The following is a 16,932-nucleotide window of genomic DNA, read 5'->3' as shown; positions in this document are numbered from 1 at the left end:
ACCTGGTTCGAAAGTTCATCTGTGGTGGCTGGCATTGGGTCATAGCACTGTATCTGTTGTTCCACCAACCCCACACATTTTTGATTGGCAACAAGTCTGGTGATCTGACAGACCAGACTTGCAGCAACATATAGTCATGCATTGTGTTGCTGAAAAATGGCACCTGGGATGTTGTGCAGAAAGGGTATGGCTACAGATCGCAGGATGTCATATACATAGGTCATGCTGGTCACACTGCCCTGGACATGCACCAACCATGATTTGTAGTCTTGTGCAAATGCAGTCACTGTGATGCGCTCCCCTTGTATGGAGCAATCCAAAATGCAGCCATCATTTTCAAACAAACAGATTCTGGATTCATCCATTCCTGCCCCCAATGATGTCATTTCAAACACCATTGTGATCTAGGATGTTTCTGCACATTCTTCAAAGGTGGGCGGAGAAGTGAACAATTTTCATGTAATCAGTGCCATAATAAATGGCAACAGACTGTCACCCCTGATAGTGTTCAATACTGTGAAGATGAGTTGTCAATCTTCTTAGGGGTGGTCTGGGTGGTGCGACCTGACCCATCTTTTTGCATTCTACGGCCTCCTGTGGACCATTCTGCGCACACCCATTGCACTGCCAAAACACTTTGTCCCACGTGAGCAGCAATTTCCCAAATGGATGCATCACAATGCACTGTCTTTCAAACTCACTGATTTGATGGTATGATTCACACATATGTCTGTCAGGCATATTACATGTCTCCTCAAGTCACACTGATCCATAACCTTCTGTTTATAGTAACAACAAGAGCCACAGGCACATTTTACTGGTAGGTGTTGGTGTCCGTGATATCAGTGTTTTTCTTGAACCTCTGGGCCTCCATGGCTAATCATTTCTACAGAACATACTAATGTACATAATCTGTGAATATGAGCATCCTATCTCTAGCCATTCTAGGTGTTCTGTTTTTTCTGAACATGAGTGTGTATACATACATGAAACCTAAACAAAGTAGTGTAGGATTAGGCAGGGATATGGGAGTAGGTTGGCCATGACCTAATCAAAGGAAACTTCCCATCATTCACATTAACACCTTGGGAAAACCACAGAAAACAAGGTGGATGGCCAGACAGGGAGTAAAGCCCGCACCTCCTGATTGCAACTCCAATGCACTAAGATTGGCATAGCCACCTCACTCAGTACATGATTGTAGGGGAATCACTAATACATAATCTACACTGAGATTGCAACATGCACAGGAAGTAAATCAATGTTATAACTTTTAATATGAAATTCTGATATAAAGTCCTACTGAAATAATGAAAACACATGAACACATTATATAACACTGCTGAAAAGTATATCACACAAACTCATGAAAACCTGCCGACACTGTATCAATCACAACTAATCTAGCACAAGATTCCTTCTCTGAAGAGGCATATTGCACTGGATCTGAAACAGAGGAAACTAACAGCAGAAACCTTCATTTACAAGTACAAACATTGCATAGATGATACATCATTTAACAGAATCGAAAGAACTCAACAATAAATGAGGGTCTAGTATTCCTGTAAGCTAACATACTTACACTGTAGAAACTCTTCTCAACAAGAAATGATTTTAACTCTGCTCCAAACTCTGTTTCCCTCTCCAACCTCTTCTGTAAATTGGCAATGCTTTACAAAGAATGACACCAAAGTAGCTCACATGTCCTTGAGCACAAGTTGTTCTTTCTTGTTCAGTATGGATGGACCCCCAGTTGCGAGTATTATACCTGTGGTAAAGGTGGTCAGTTTGCTGGTCACCAAGCCGAGCTCTTACCATCAATAACATTTGTAGATGTATAAGAATGGAACAGTAAGCAGACATGACTTTTTAAGTATGGGCTTACAATGAGCCTGTTGGCATTTAACCGTGAATGGAAGGACTTGAGGACTTGACCAGTCATTGTTGTAGGCAGAGATCCCTTACATTTCTCACTATTTATGCTACTGTCATCTGCAGACAACATCTTGGTTGCAGAGTCCAAGGCATGTATGTCATTTCTACAAATAAGGAACAGAAGAAACCCTAACATACTACCCCATGTACACCTATTTCGCTTTCTTTTTTCTGATTTTATGGTTAGAATGAACTGATGTGAGTTTCACAAACTGTGATCACTTTTGTAAATATGATTGAAACCATTTTTTTTCTATTCTTTTTATCCACAATCACTTCCAGCTTACCTAAAGGAATTGCGTTACTAAGAGTTCCAAAAGCTTTAGAAACACAAAAGTGGTTCAAATGGCTCTAAGCACTATGGGACTTAACATCTGAGATCATCAGTGCCCTAGACTTAGAACTACTTAAACCTAACTAACCTAAGGATTGCACACACATCCATACCTGAGGCAGGATTCGAACCTGTGACCATAGCAGCACCGTGGTTCCGGACTAAAGCACCTAGAAATGCTCGGCCACAGCAGCCAGTGCTTTAGAAACACATAAATTAATTTGTTCAACATTATTTTTGCTATCCAAAATTCTAAATACTTCATCTGTATTGTTTCTGCACTTCTATCTTTCAAAAGCCATTTCTCCTAGAGGAAGCACCACTTGAAATACATAGATGTATGTGCTGCCATCACGATGAGTGCCTGGCTCACTACTCACATGTGGCTAAGAGCATGCTCACGCATCTCTTTCATGATAACTGAATATAACTGGAACCATTATAACCTGGGGTCCACATTTGCTTAATTTGACCGTCAAACTTTTTTCTTTGGGGTAAATTCAAATATGAAGTCTAAGAGGATTTACATCATCATATTGTTGCAGCATGTACAATACTGAAGGAATCTCTTTGGTCTGTCCATAATTTCTTGCAACTATGAATATGAATTGCAGTTGATGGTGGGCATTTAGAACACTTTTGATATAAATGAAATTTTAAGAAATTGTTTAATGGCCACATTCTTTTGTGATTTCCTTTTAGTTGCTGTTACTGATGCAGTTTTGTGATGTAAGCATGTATCTTGCTTGACATCAGACTCATGACACAAAGTTATTGTTTAATAATCTATTTACTGCAATTTGCTGTTTTAATAAATTTATTCCAATTCTGACATGCACGTTTCTTTCCAAGGCTCTGACAGAAACAAGAGCAGAACTGTTACTGTAGCTAATTAACTGGTGAATTATCCTTCGATGCCTTATCCTTCTTCTTCCAGTTGGTGTGTCAGTATAACAACATGCAGCCAAGTATGATTAGTATCAGTTTTAAATTAAACTTTTCTCCACTGTTACATTTTTGTAAACGGTCCCTCTTAGGTGTGTCAAGCTGGAATGCATTATCAGGAAGATGCTACACTTCAGTATAATAACCGGGTAATAGAACACCATTGAATTCATCTATTTATAGACTTACAATGCTAGCCACACAAATTACCACAACTGCATTTGAAAAAGTGGAGCTGGTACCAGTATCTCTGCAATTAACATAGTATGAAAAGAGACTATATATCATTTAGTGATGATCTTTTCACAATTAATTGGGATGAAAACAGAACATGTCATTTTTTCTCCATACTCCATACTCCTCTTTCAACCTCTAAATTTGCAGTGTTTTGTGTACTGAAGTAAGTTGTTTATCTAATATACAAATTATGATGGATACAAATGCAGTAACCTCATAGGCATTTGTCTCCACAATTTAAGCTTTGTATTTCACAAGTATAGCTGATCATTTACATTGTGTTGTACATATATACATACATAAACATTACATACTTCAGCTTGGATTTTAAATATAAATTCAGCATTGACATAACTGTTACAGCATGAGATTCTTGCCATTAGCTCTTTACATTCCTTCACAGTCATCATTTATAACTAATATTGCTGTTTGTCCACAAAGTTTCTAAATGTGTAACTCTTCCACAAACATGGATTCTGTTGCCTGTATACTTCATCATACTTCTCACTGCTTCAACATCATAATTCATCAGTACCATAAACTCTAATACTACCACAAAATTTTCCTTGCCAGTATCTCCTCAATACAATACCAATACCTCTCTATCCTGTCCATACTCACTTCACAAAATCAATGTTGAATAAAATATAAAGAAAATCTCATCTTTCCATGAACTTCAAGAATACAAACTGTCATGAATCGTTCAACATGAAACCAAATCATACTTTCTTTAGCTATCCTCATGACAGGACAATGTTTCTCTTTTAATAACAATAGTTCTCTTGTCCACACAGGTATGTTTATAGAGACAGTGTTAAATGTTTCCCAATTTCATTATTATGTGTCATGTAACGCATATGTTGCCATATTTACAGCTGTAATTTTTCAGATTATCAGTATTTAACTTTACAACCACAAGTCCTTTTTTCTATGTCAGACTGCATCAAAGATCTCAGAAATACATTAACATATGCATATTGTGTTACAGTTAATGACAGTTACTCTAAGCGAGAATAACCTCCAAGTGACTATGCAAGTGAGTTCATCAATATTTTCAAGAAAATGCAGATTAAGTTCACACTTTATGTTCACATAAAGTAATAGTTTGAAGACCCCTAGTACTGCTTTAATTGTATGAATTTACAAAGACTAATTATTTTCCACGGGCTATCAAAGTTGCCCCCCCCCCCCCCCCCTTAACCATGGACCTTGCTGTTGGTGTGGAGGCTTGCATGCCTCACCGATACAGATAGCCATACCGTAGGTGCAACCACAACAGAGGGGTATCTATTGAGAGGCCAGACAAACGTGTGGTTCCTGAAGAGGGGCAGCAGCCTTTTCAGTAGTTGCAAGGGCAACAGTCTGGATGATTGACTGATCTGGTCTTGTAACACTAACCAAAACGGCCTTGCTGTGCTGGTACTGCGAACGGCTGAAAGCAAGGGGAAACTACGGCCATAATTTTTCCCGAGGGCATGCAGCTTTACTGTATGGATAAATGCTGATGGCATCCTCTTGGGTAAAATATTCCGGAGGTAAAATAGTCCCCCATTCGGATCTCCGGGCAAGGACTACTCAAGAGGATGTCGTTATCAGGAGAAAGAAAACTGGCGTTCTATGGATCGGAGTGTGGAATGTCAGATCCCTTAGATGGGCAGGTAGGTTAGAAAATTTAAAAAGGGAAATGGATAGGTTAAATCTAGATATAGTGGGAATTAGTGAAGTTCGGTGGCAGGAGGAACAACACTTCTGGTCAGGTGAATACAGGGTTATAAATACAAAATCAAATAGAGGTAATGCAGGAGTAGGTTTAATAATGAATAGGAAAATAGGAATTTGGGTAAGCTACTGCAAACAGCATAGTGAACCCATTACTGTGGCCAAGATAGATATGAAGCCCATGCCTACTACAGTAGTACAAGTTTATATGCCAACTAGCTCTGCAAATGACGAAGAAATTGAAGAAATGTATGATGAAATAAAAGAAACTGTTCAGATAGTGAAGGGTGACGAAAATTTAATAGTCATGGGTGACTGGAATTCGGTAGTAGGAAAAGGGAGAGAAGGAAACGTAGTAGGTGAATATGGATGGGGCTAAGAAATGAAAGAGGAAGCCACCTAGTAGAATTTTGCACAGAGCACAACTTAATCATAGCTAACACTTGGTTCAAGAATCATAAAAAAAGGCTGTATACATGGAAGAAGCCTGGAGATACTGACAGGTTTCAGATAGATTATCTAATGGTAAGACAGAGATTTAGGAACCAGGTTTTAAATTGTAAGACATTTCCAGGGGCAGATGTGGACTCTGACCACAATCTATTGGTTATGAACTGTAGATTAAAGCTGAAAAAACTGCAAAAAGGTGGGAATTTAAGGAGATGGGACCTGGATAAACTGAAAGAACCAGAGGCTGTACAGAGTTTCAGGGAGAGCATAAGGGAACATTTGCCAGGAAGGGGGGAAAGAAATACAGTAGAAGAAGAATGGGTAGCTTTGAGGGATGAAGTAGTGAAGGCAGCAGAGGATCAAGTAGGTAAAAAGACGAGTGCTAGTAGAAATCCTTGGGTAACAGAACATATATTGAATTTAATTGAGGAAATGAGAAAATATAAAAATGCAGTAAATGAAGCAGGCAAAAAGGAATACAAACGTCTCAAAAATGAGATCGACAGGAAGTGCAAAATGGCTAAGCAGGGATGGCCAGAGGACAAATGTAAGGATGTAGAGGCTTATCTCCCTGGCTACAGGAAAGTTATAGAGACCTTTGGAGATAAGAGAACCACTTGCATGGACATCAAGAGCTCAGATGGAAACCCAGTTCTAAGCAAAGAGGGAAAAGCAGAAAGGTGGAAGGAGTATACAGAAGGTCTATACAAGGGTGACATACTTGAGGATAATATTAGGGAAATGGAAGAGGATGTTGATGAAGATGAAATGGGAGATACGGTACTGCGTGAAGAGTTTGAAAGAGCACTTAAAGACCTGAGTCGAAACAAGGCCTCGGGAGTAGACAACATTCCATTAGAACTACTGACGGCCTCGGGAGAGCCAGTCCTGACAAAACTCTACCATTTGGTGAGCAAGATGTACAAGACAGCCGAAATACCCTCAGACTTCAAGAAGAATATAATAATTCCAATCCCAAAGAAAGCAGATGTTGACAGATGTGAAAATTACCGAACTATCAGTTTAATAAGTCACAGCTGCAAAATACTAACGCGAATTCTTTACAGAAGAATGGAAATACTGGTAGAAGCTGATCTTGGGGGAGATCAGTTTGGATTCCATAGAAATGTTGGAACACGTGAGTCAATACTGACCCTACGACTCATCTTAGAAGCTAGATTAAGGAAGGGCAAACCTACGTTTCTAGCATTTGTAGACTTAGAGAAAGCTTTTGACAATGTTGACTGGAATACTCTCTTTCAAATTCTCACGGTGGCAGGGATAAAATACAGGGAGCGAAAGGCTATTTACGATTTGTACAGAAACCAGATGGCAGTTATAAAAGTCGAGGGGCACGAAAGGGAAGCAGTGGTTGGGAAGGGAGTGAGACAGGGTTGTAGCCTATCCCTGATGTTATTCAGTCTGTATATTGAGCAAGCAGTAAAGGAAACAAAAGAAAAATTTGGAGTAGGTATTAAGATCTATGGAGAAGAAATAAAAACTTTGAGGTTCGCCGATGACATTGTAATTCTGTCAGAGACAGCAAAGGACTTGGAAGAGCAGTTGAACAGAATGGATAGTGTCTTGAAAGGAGGATATAAGATGAACATCAACAAAAGCAAAACGAGGATAATGGAATGTAGTCAAATTAAGTCAGGGGATGCTGAGGGAATTAGAGTAGGAAATGAGACACTTAAAGTAGTAAAGGAGTTTTGCTATTTGGGGAGCAAAATAACTGATGATGGTCGAAGTAGAGAGGATATAAAACGTAGCCTGGGAATGGCAAGGAAAGTGTTTCTGAAGAAGTGAAATTTGTTAACATCGAGTATAGATTTAAGTGTCAGGAAGTTATTTCTGAAAGTATTTGTATGGAGTGTAGCTATGTATGGAAGAGAAACATGGACGATAAATAGTTTGGACAAGAAGAGAATAGAAGCTTTTGAAATGTGGTGCTACATAAGAATGCTGAAGAATAGATGGGTAGATCACATAACTAATGAGGAAGTATTGAATAGGGTTGGGGAGAAGAGAAGTTTGTGGCACAACTTGACTAGAAGAAGGGATCGGTTGGTAGGAAATGTTCTGAGGCATCAAGGGATCACCAATTTAGCATTGGAGGGCAGTGTGGAGGGTAAAAATCATAGAGGGAGACCAAGAGATGAATACACTAAGCAGATTCAGAAGGATGTAGATTGCAGTAGGTACTGGGAGATGAAGAGTCTTGCACAGGATAGAGTAGCATGGAGAGCTGCATCAAACCAGTCTCAGGACTGAAGACCACAACAACAACAATCAAAGTTGGACAAACGGTAGTTGGATGTTGACAAGATGTAATATGTAATCACCATGACTTTGTGTGTCTATATATGATTATTTTCGATTATTCTCTTTAGGAGAGTGATTGAACTTGACTAATCATGATTTCTTCTTCTTTCTTCCCAAATTCTCTTCATACATTCACTGTGTTCTCTCTTGCGTTCTTCTGACCATCTTTTTCCTGTTCTGTTCTCCATATGCTCTTGTTTAAGTGTGTGTTTCTTTATGAGGTTTCTAAACTGTTCTGTGTTGTTTATGTTGTCTTGTGTGATCCCCAGCTCTTTAATGTCTTCTTCTGTTTCAGTGATCCACTTTGTCTTGTTTTTGCTCTTGTTTACTTCTCAAAGATTTGCCTTGTGAGCCTGCTTTTATTCATCCGGCTGATATGTCCATAAAATTTCATCCTTCTCTTTATAATGGTGTCTTATTGTTTCTGTGTCTTTGTAAATCTCTGTAGTTGGCCTCTTCATCCAAATTCCTCCCCAAAACACTGGCCCATATATTTTCCTCAGAATCTTTTTTCCTGATTTTCAATCTCTCTGATCTTCATGTGACCATGAATCGCTGTAGTTTCTGCAGCATAAATGCTTCTGGTAGTACTACTGTGTTGTAATGTCTTAGTTTCACATTGACAGAAATACATTTCTTATTATAATGATTCCAAGTGAGCTTATATGCTTTTTGTAATCTGGAGATTCTACCTTTATTGGTTATTGAGTCCTGATGGTTGGATTATCTCTCCCAGATATCTTAAGTGGGCAACCTATGCCATTTTCCGGTATTGAGTAGTAATGAGGAGATTATGTACAGGTTTGTTTTCCGTATATTGTGTTTTCTCATAGGAGATTTGTAGCCCAGTTTTCTGTTAGATTTTGTGTAGTTTTTCCAATGCTAGTTTGGCTTCTCTCTATTGTTTGTTAGAATGGCAAGATCATCTGTGAAATCCACACCCTTCACCCTGAATTCCTTTCATTTCCTTTTTCCAAATCCTCACAATTTTTTCGAGAACCATGTTAAATAGAAAGGGGGACATTCCATCTCCTTGGCAAACACCAGTATGGATATGAAATGCTTCTGATGTTTCTCCCATGCATTTAACTTTGGAGGCTGTATCTGTTAATGCCTTTTCAATGATCGACCTTGTTTTCCTGTCAATCCTGAACTCCTCTGAAGTGTGGAATAATGTTTGTCTATCTATTGCATCATAAGCCTTTTTAAAATCGACAAAAGTTACCACAGTATTCTACATCGTCTCATTTGCAAAATTGTTTTTAAGATCCATATCTGTTTGATGCAAGGTCAACCTTTGCGAAACCCTGCCTGATACTCCCCTATACTCTGCTTGTTCTTCTAGTCTGTTTAATACAGTCTTTGAAAGAATTTTGTATATTACAGGGAGCAGTGAAATTCCCCTGGAATTAATGCACATTTCCACTCTTCAGGTTTTTGTTCAGTTTTCCAAATAATTGATATAATTTTGTGGGTTGCTTGTGTGAGATTATTGTCATTTAATTTCCATATTTCTGCTATGATTCCGTCTTCCCCTGAAGACTTGTTGTTCTTCAAAGAATTGATTATTTCCTTTACCTCTTTAAGTGTTGGTGGATTTGAATCGGGATTGGATGTGGGTTTTTCAAAATTTAGTTGTTCTGTCAGAGGTTCACGGTTGAGAAGTGAGTGAAAAGTTTAGCTAAAATTTGACAATTCTTTTTAGGGTTGGTTTTCAGTGATCAATCAGGCCAGTGAAAGCACAGGTTATGTAGTTGATGCCCTGTTAGGTTTTCTTTGAAAATTTTGTAAAAATTTCTGATGTTGTTCTTGATAAATTCTTGTTCAGTTTATTTAAGCAGTCAACGAGAAAGAGCTGGTAGATAGACACAATAAAACACACACACACAAATTTCAAGCTTTCGCAACCCACGGTTGCTTCATCAGGAAAGAAGGAAGGAGAGGGAAAGACGAAGGGATGTGGGTTTTAAAGGAGAGATTAAGGAGTCATTCCTGTTTTGAGAGCGGAAAGACACATATATGCGGATGGATATCTATGTGTGTGCGATTGTATACCTGTCCCTTTTCCCCCCTAAGGTAAGTCTTTCCGCTCCCGGGACTAGAATGACTCCTTAACCTCTCCCTTAAAACCCACATCCTTTCGTCTTTCCCTCTCCTTCCCTCTTTCCTGATGAAGCAACCGTGGGTTGTGAAAGCTTGAAATTTGTGTGTGTTTGTGTGTTTTTTATTGTGCACTTTCTCATTGCCTGCTCAAATAAACTGAACAAGAATTTATCAAGAACAATATCAGAAATTTTTACAAAATTTTCAAAGAAAACCTAACAGGTTTCAGGAATCTGTTTTCCAGTCTTAGTCTATGGACTTCCCAGTTTACCCTACTACTTCACTACTTGCTTTATGTATAGATTGACTAATGTTGAAGGTCACAACTCTGTCTCGCTACCTTCTCAACCACTGCTTCCCATTCATGTCCTTTGACTATTAGAACTGGATAAAGCATGGGATCCTGTAATTTCTTTAATTGTTTCACAGAGACATGGATCTGCATCTAGTGCGACGGCTGACGAAAATTGATTTTATACTTTCGACTACCGCGCCTCAGCTGCGCTAAGGCGCTTTACGACAGATAGCGCAAATGTAGGTACACCACCACGCATGCACGGCCCGCTTCTGCTGCAGAGCACGCCAAATTAGATAGGGGGCGCGGTATTAGCCTTCTCCACTGCGCAGGCACCGCCGCGCCAATTTTCGGTATATATAGAATGACGCGCACCAGTAATCTTCAGTCTCGTACTCACCTGAAGATGGCTGCATGTTTGTTAGCTGAAATATCATGCCAAAATGTCAACGTGATCCGGCTGCAAGCCCGAAATATGATGGACCTCTTGACATAATTCATTTATAATTATAGTAATGAAGTGAGACTACATGATGAACACAATCAGTATACATTTTAATATAAACTGATGAACTACATTGTTTGTACGTATGATAGAGGACATGAAAAGGATAAAACAAATTTTAATTCAGTGCTTGTTAAGTGAAACTAAGCTATATGAAATATTTCTAGAGAACACAAATTCTGTACGAGTTAAATGTTTAAATGAACACTGGGTTAAGTGTGACAATATAAACTTTATAAATTCACTTTCAGGTTAAAATTTAGCAGTAGGGTTTTGTACTAAAAACGGATTTAGGGCCTCATGATTTCTAGTACAGCAATCAATAAGTTTTGAAGTCAGATAGACATTTAATTGCTTGAATAAGAAGCTGAAGCTGTTATTTGAAAGCTGCTGCAATGAACTTTTTAATGCCCCCCCCCCCCCCCCCCCCGCTAGTCTTCTGATTAGTTTCATGAAGCCCACCACGAATTCTTCTCCTGTGCCAACGTCTTCATCTCAGAGTAGCACTTGCAACCTATGTCTTCAATTATCTGCTGGATGTATTCCAATTTCTGTCCTTCTCTACAGGTTTTTTTACCATCTACAGCCCCCTCTAGTACCATGGAAGTCATTCCCTGATGTCTTAACAGATGTGCTATCATCCCGTTCCTTCTCCTTATCAGTGTTTTCCACATATTCCTTTCTTTTCCGATTCTGCGCAGAACCTCCTCATTCCTTACCTTATCAGTCCACCTAATTTTCAGCATTTGTCTGTAGCACCACATCTCAAATGTTTCGATTCTCTTCTGTTCAGTTTCCCCACAGCCCATGTTTCACTACCATACAATAAATACATACATTTAGAATATCGTGTATTAATTATTAGCAAATATCATGTCCCTGGCTGTGCATCCATATGTGCATTTCTAGACAAATTTTAAGCTTTGCTGAGCACATCATAGGCAGAAACGTTGGATGAAAAGGTCATAATTTGTGCTGACTTCAAAATAGATGTAAGAGCTGATGAAAGAATTGTCATTCCTTTGAAGGAATTTCTATCTACAAATGGCATGACACTAAGTTTTAGTGAACACACTGGAGTAACATAATCCTCTACAAAATGTATAGATAATATTGTGGGCAGTATCAATTATGGTGCTACAGAAAACTTCATTTTAGAGTTGAGGATATCTGACTATTCAGCCCTTTTTGTCTCTTTACCATATTTATGTAATATCTATACTGTAAATACAGTTAGGAACTTTAGTCAGCAAAATGTGAGTATATTTGTCTCAAAACTGAATGGAACTTCTTGGTCATTCAGCAACCATTGTTCAGTAAACAGTAACTACAACACTTTTGGGTCAGAATTCATGAGGATTTTCAATAATAGTACATGAATAATACCAGGTGTTCAAGTATGAAATGCAGATTTTGCACAACACATGTTGCAAAAATGCAGTTTGTGCCATTAAGATTTGACACTGCACCATTTTGTTATATCATCAAGTGTCACTTGCAAATGAGTGATAAATTGGAATAGCATGTGCATAGTGTTGTGTTGTTATGTTTAATATGCTGAAATTTATACCGAACAAAGAGCATTCTCAGACAGCATTAATTTTTTGTTTTCGTTTGAAGAAAGTTGCTGCTGAATCGTACTGATTCAAGTGGCTTGTGGTGAACATGCTCCATCACATTTTATGTCTGACTGATGGTTCTGGCATAAAAAAAAGAAAAAGAAGAAGAAGAAGAAGATGGGAAAGATTCAAGATTCAGAAGACTGGAAGACAGGTACCTCGCGGGGTGAATTACAGGCAAATGAAAAAGCACAGAAGCACATGTGAGATTTTTCTCACTCAGTAGGAAGTCATTTTTGTGTTGTATAGTTACAGGGAACGAAAAGTGGACTTATTTTGAGAATTCCAAGTGCAAAAAGTCATGGGTAGACCATTCACATCCACTCCATGTTTGGTGGGACCAGAGGGGTGTGGTCTATTATGAGCTATTAAAACCTGGATAAATAGTTAATACTAAATGTTACCAACAACAACTGACTAATTTGAACTGTTTACTGCTTAAAAAAGTCCACAGTACCGAAGAAGGCAACACAGTGTCATTTTTCTTCATGGCACATACAGCAAAACTGGTTCACAACATGTTCGAAGCACTCAGCTGGGAAGCTCTACCCCATGTGGCTTACTCACCAGACTTGGCTCCTTCCAATTACCACTTGTTTGCATTGATGGGGCATGCCCCTGCTGAGCAGTGCTCTAGTTCATACAAAAGCTGTGAAAAAATGGCTCGATGAATGGTTTGCAGCAGAAGGGGAAAATTTTTACTGGTGCGATATTCACAAGTTGCCCAAAAGATGGGAAAAATGTATAACAAACGATGAAGCACACTTTGAATAATGCTGTATTTATCATTCTTTTGAATTTAACATATTTTTAGACAAAAAAAAAAAAAAGGTCCGCATTTAATACCTGTACACCTGGTACAGTAAAATAATTCATGGGTAAGTGAAAGGATGAGTATCTCTTGTATTAGAAAGAGGAAACTGCACATTGAAGCAAAGACATCTAGTTTCTCATGTATGTAGATGAATGCAAAAGAATTTTTAAAGGAGTATTAGTCAACAACAATATTATTGCACCTAGGAGTGATGGTGCTTTTGTTTGCTTATCATGCGTTTTTATCATGATATTCCACTTGGATGCACTGTACCACTTTACAGTATATGCACAATTATCTTGAAATTATTCCCAGTGTGACGCACTGTAATGTACGCATGTGTTTCTTATAATAGCCACAGGAGGCCAAGTGCAATAACACCATGGTCGGCTAGTAGTTAAACAGGCAAAACAAATGCCCGAAAGTAAATTCATCTTAAGTTTTATAACAACAAAAGCTTTATAGGAGATAGCAAAACTGAAATAGTTTCTGAAAAAACTAATCATTTTAACCCTGGATTAGAAACTAATGTGGAATCTTTTACATATGAAACACTCATTTAGAGAATTTAAATTTACTCATGTATGCTGTCATGCAACGGCTAACATTATAAAATCCTTAAAAAATCTTTAAATCTGTGGGATTGGATGAATTTCCAACAAAAATAATAAAAGTAGGGTGTCATAATATTGCTCTCTAGCTGTGCCACATAATCAATTAGTGATCTCGTGATTGTTGCTTTCTTGACAAGCTGAAATACATATAAATTCGACATATCCACGAAAAAGACAGACAAGATGTAATAGGAACTTTCCAGCCAGTATTGATATTATCAATTTTTCCTAAAATATTTCAGCAGTGTATAATCAAAAAATAAATAAATGAATAAATAAATAAAAAAATAAAAAAATCTGAATAATCAGTACAGATTTCGGGATGGATGAAGTATTGTGCATACTATTAGTGACATAATCACTAAAACAAGCGAATGCCTTGACAACAAGCTGTGTATATCTGACACATTTTTTTTAATGTCACTAAAGCATTTGACCAGGTAAACTGAAAGCTGCTGTTTCACAAGTGGCTGTTTATGGTTTCCATGGCAAATCTTCAAAATAGTTCTCATCCTCTCTCAAAAATAGAAAACAGAGGGTAGTTATACAACAAAAAGGTGAAAGAGGTTGTTGTCATTGAAAGGAGATACAAGGAAGCAACCCCAGAATGAACTGTACTAACAGTAAAGTACCATTGCACTGCTGTTTACTGCTTCTGTTTTCATAAGCTGAATTTCAGATGTAAATTTAGCAAGAAAGCTGCTGCTTTGAGAAATGCTTCTATTTACTCAGGCATGCTAAAAGTATATATTACATTGTTCTGATGACTCAGTGTTTACTTGATTAAAATGAGATTGCCATATCTGCCAAATTGAATGTTCAATGAATGTGAGCTCTGTTCTAAAACCAATCATTGTACCATCTTTTATTTGTTGATGTTTACATCTGCTACCACTCAATAAGTGGAAGCACATCCTGCAATATAGTTTTAGTTTAAAGACCAGTAAATTATGTTCACAAAATGTTGCTGTTTGTAACTCTGTTTTTCAAGATTTATGTACAGAATCTTTCATACTATAAACTACTTCCTTACAGGAAATCTGACAATATTTATTTGGGATGGGGCCACAAATATGTTGCTCATAACTATTCTCCTCCTGGGATGGAGTCTATTCAAACAGAATACCCCCTTGGACCAGAAATAATGGAAATTGAGGACCCATCTGTAGAACAAGAAGAAGCATGGAGACTGGCTCGCGAGAAAAAGAAGGCTCGACCCGAAGAAGAAGAAGAAGAGGAAGAGGAAGGAGAGGAGGAAGAAGATGAAGATTAGAATATCTGTGACAACTGTATTTTTTACTCATCATTATTATTTCCACTTTTGTTCTTTTATATATTTTATTTCATGTCTTATAGCTGTACATCATTATTTTACAAAAATAACATAATCTTTCTCTCAAATAATTACTACTGTACACACACACACACACACACATACACACACACACACACACACACACACACACACACACACACACACACACACACGTTGATTGCTGGTGGTATGAACAGTGTTGAGTGTGGGTATTCAGATTCTTGCCAAAATTCACGTTATTACGCTAGAAACTGTATGTATGATCTCATAAAGTGACATACACATGGCTCTTCAAAAGATAAACAAAGACTAAAAATACAGCTAGATAATCTCTGAATAACATGCCAGACAAAGAATGGCTTCAACATATCCTAATCTACTTGTCTGAAAATTATCACTCAGGAATTCGTAAAAAATTTTAGCTGAGTAGTGAGGGGTAAAGAAACAGAAAATTTGGTTGGAAATGTCTAACTGAGGTTACACAAATCTCTTCAAAAAGTTGAGGCACATTGCACAATTCCTGTTTCTTCAGCAAAGAAGATAGGTCCAACAAAACAGTGTTTCATTAGTGCACACCAGGCATCCATTCATTCATTCATCATGTGGCATGATTCCCATCACAAAGGAGAACTTTCAAGAATATGGAATGAGTCAAGTTATATAGGGTACCGGTACGTGAATTAATCCACAGTGTATCTTGGACAGAAAAAACATTTATTTTAATAGAATGGTGTAAAATAATTTACTGAAAATAGTGTCCTTTAGTACCTTTGACTTTTCCCACTTTTTGAGTAATGAAATGGATTCTATGATAAAAAGATTCTGGTTCTTCTAAACTCCACTTGTGAAGCCAGCTTTCGAGATTGTTAAGAAATGAGAAGTGTTATTCAGAATGGCTGTGCCGCATTGACCAAAATAAATGGTAATGGAGAGAGGTGGTTCTGGTGAATGTAGTGTGTCAGGTAAGTTGTCCCATCAGGGTCACTAAAGGTTTCCTTCACTCAGTTTGGAACATGTTATTTGACATTGTCGCAAAGCAAAATGACTTTCACATCACTAATCATATTATAGGTGCCTGTCTTTAGGTGCAGTGAATGAGTGAAACTGAGTAATTGTGCTGTGTAGCATTTAGCTTCACCTTTTACCTGGTTACAGCAGCTTGCAGTATACTTTACTGAGCAGCAAACATTTTATTATGTCAGAATTGTTGTCAATTAATCATCAAAACCAATCTCTGCATGTTGTTTCCAACAGGGCACATTCTCTCTATACTTCCACTGGCAAACAATGACTTTCTGAAGCAGATTTTTTGAGATAAAAGCAGAAGAGTAACACTTCCCACAAGTTCAGGGCATTAAGATGTATGTTCTTTACACTCCACCAGAAAGTCACACACGGATCTGAAAGTCTAATGTTTCTACTATTAAACATGTCTTGTGTTGCAGTCCACTATGTCACAGTAGTACAGCTACTGCCCTGTCTTTGTCAGTAGTAAGAATTAATTCGAGATCCAAATACATTAATAAAACATGAACAAATCATTGAATACTAATCGCACACTGCATTAACAATAAACTATTTGTGACTACACCAGCTGAACACCTCTACTTTGAAAAAAGCTGCTGCCTCATGTATCTGTGACATAGCAATATAAATAATAGAAGCAGTAAAAGTAACGTCTCACCATAGAAGCTACCAACAGATCTGTGAAGAGGCCCGTTT

The 16,932-nt window shown here is 37.9% G+C and overlaps 1 protein-coding gene across 1 annotated transcript in view; it reads left to right on the top strand.

Annotated features, from left to right (window-relative positions):
- Positions 1-15,247, top strand: part of LOC126259534 (radial spoke head protein 4 homolog A) — a 241,921-nt gene extending 226,674 nt beyond the window's left edge. The window contains exon 8 of the mRNA XM_049956409.1: positions 14,931-15,247. Within this exon, the coding sequence (XP_049812366.1) occupies positions 14,931-15,168 (238 nt within the window). The 3' untranslated portion in view covers positions 15,169-15,247. The remainder of the gene's footprint in view (positions 1-14,930) is intronic.
- Positions 15,248-16,932: the final 1,685 nt, after the last annotated feature.

This window comes from Schistocerca nitens, chromosome 5 (assembly GCF_023898315.1).
Source record: "Schistocerca nitens isolate TAMUIC-IGC-003100 chromosome 5, iqSchNite1.1, whole genome shotgun sequence".
NCBI lineage: Eukaryota > Metazoa > Arthropoda > Insecta > Orthoptera > Acrididae > Schistocerca > Schistocerca nitens.
Note: the sequence above shows the minus strand (reverse complement) of the source record. Positions and strands in the feature narration are given on the sequence as shown.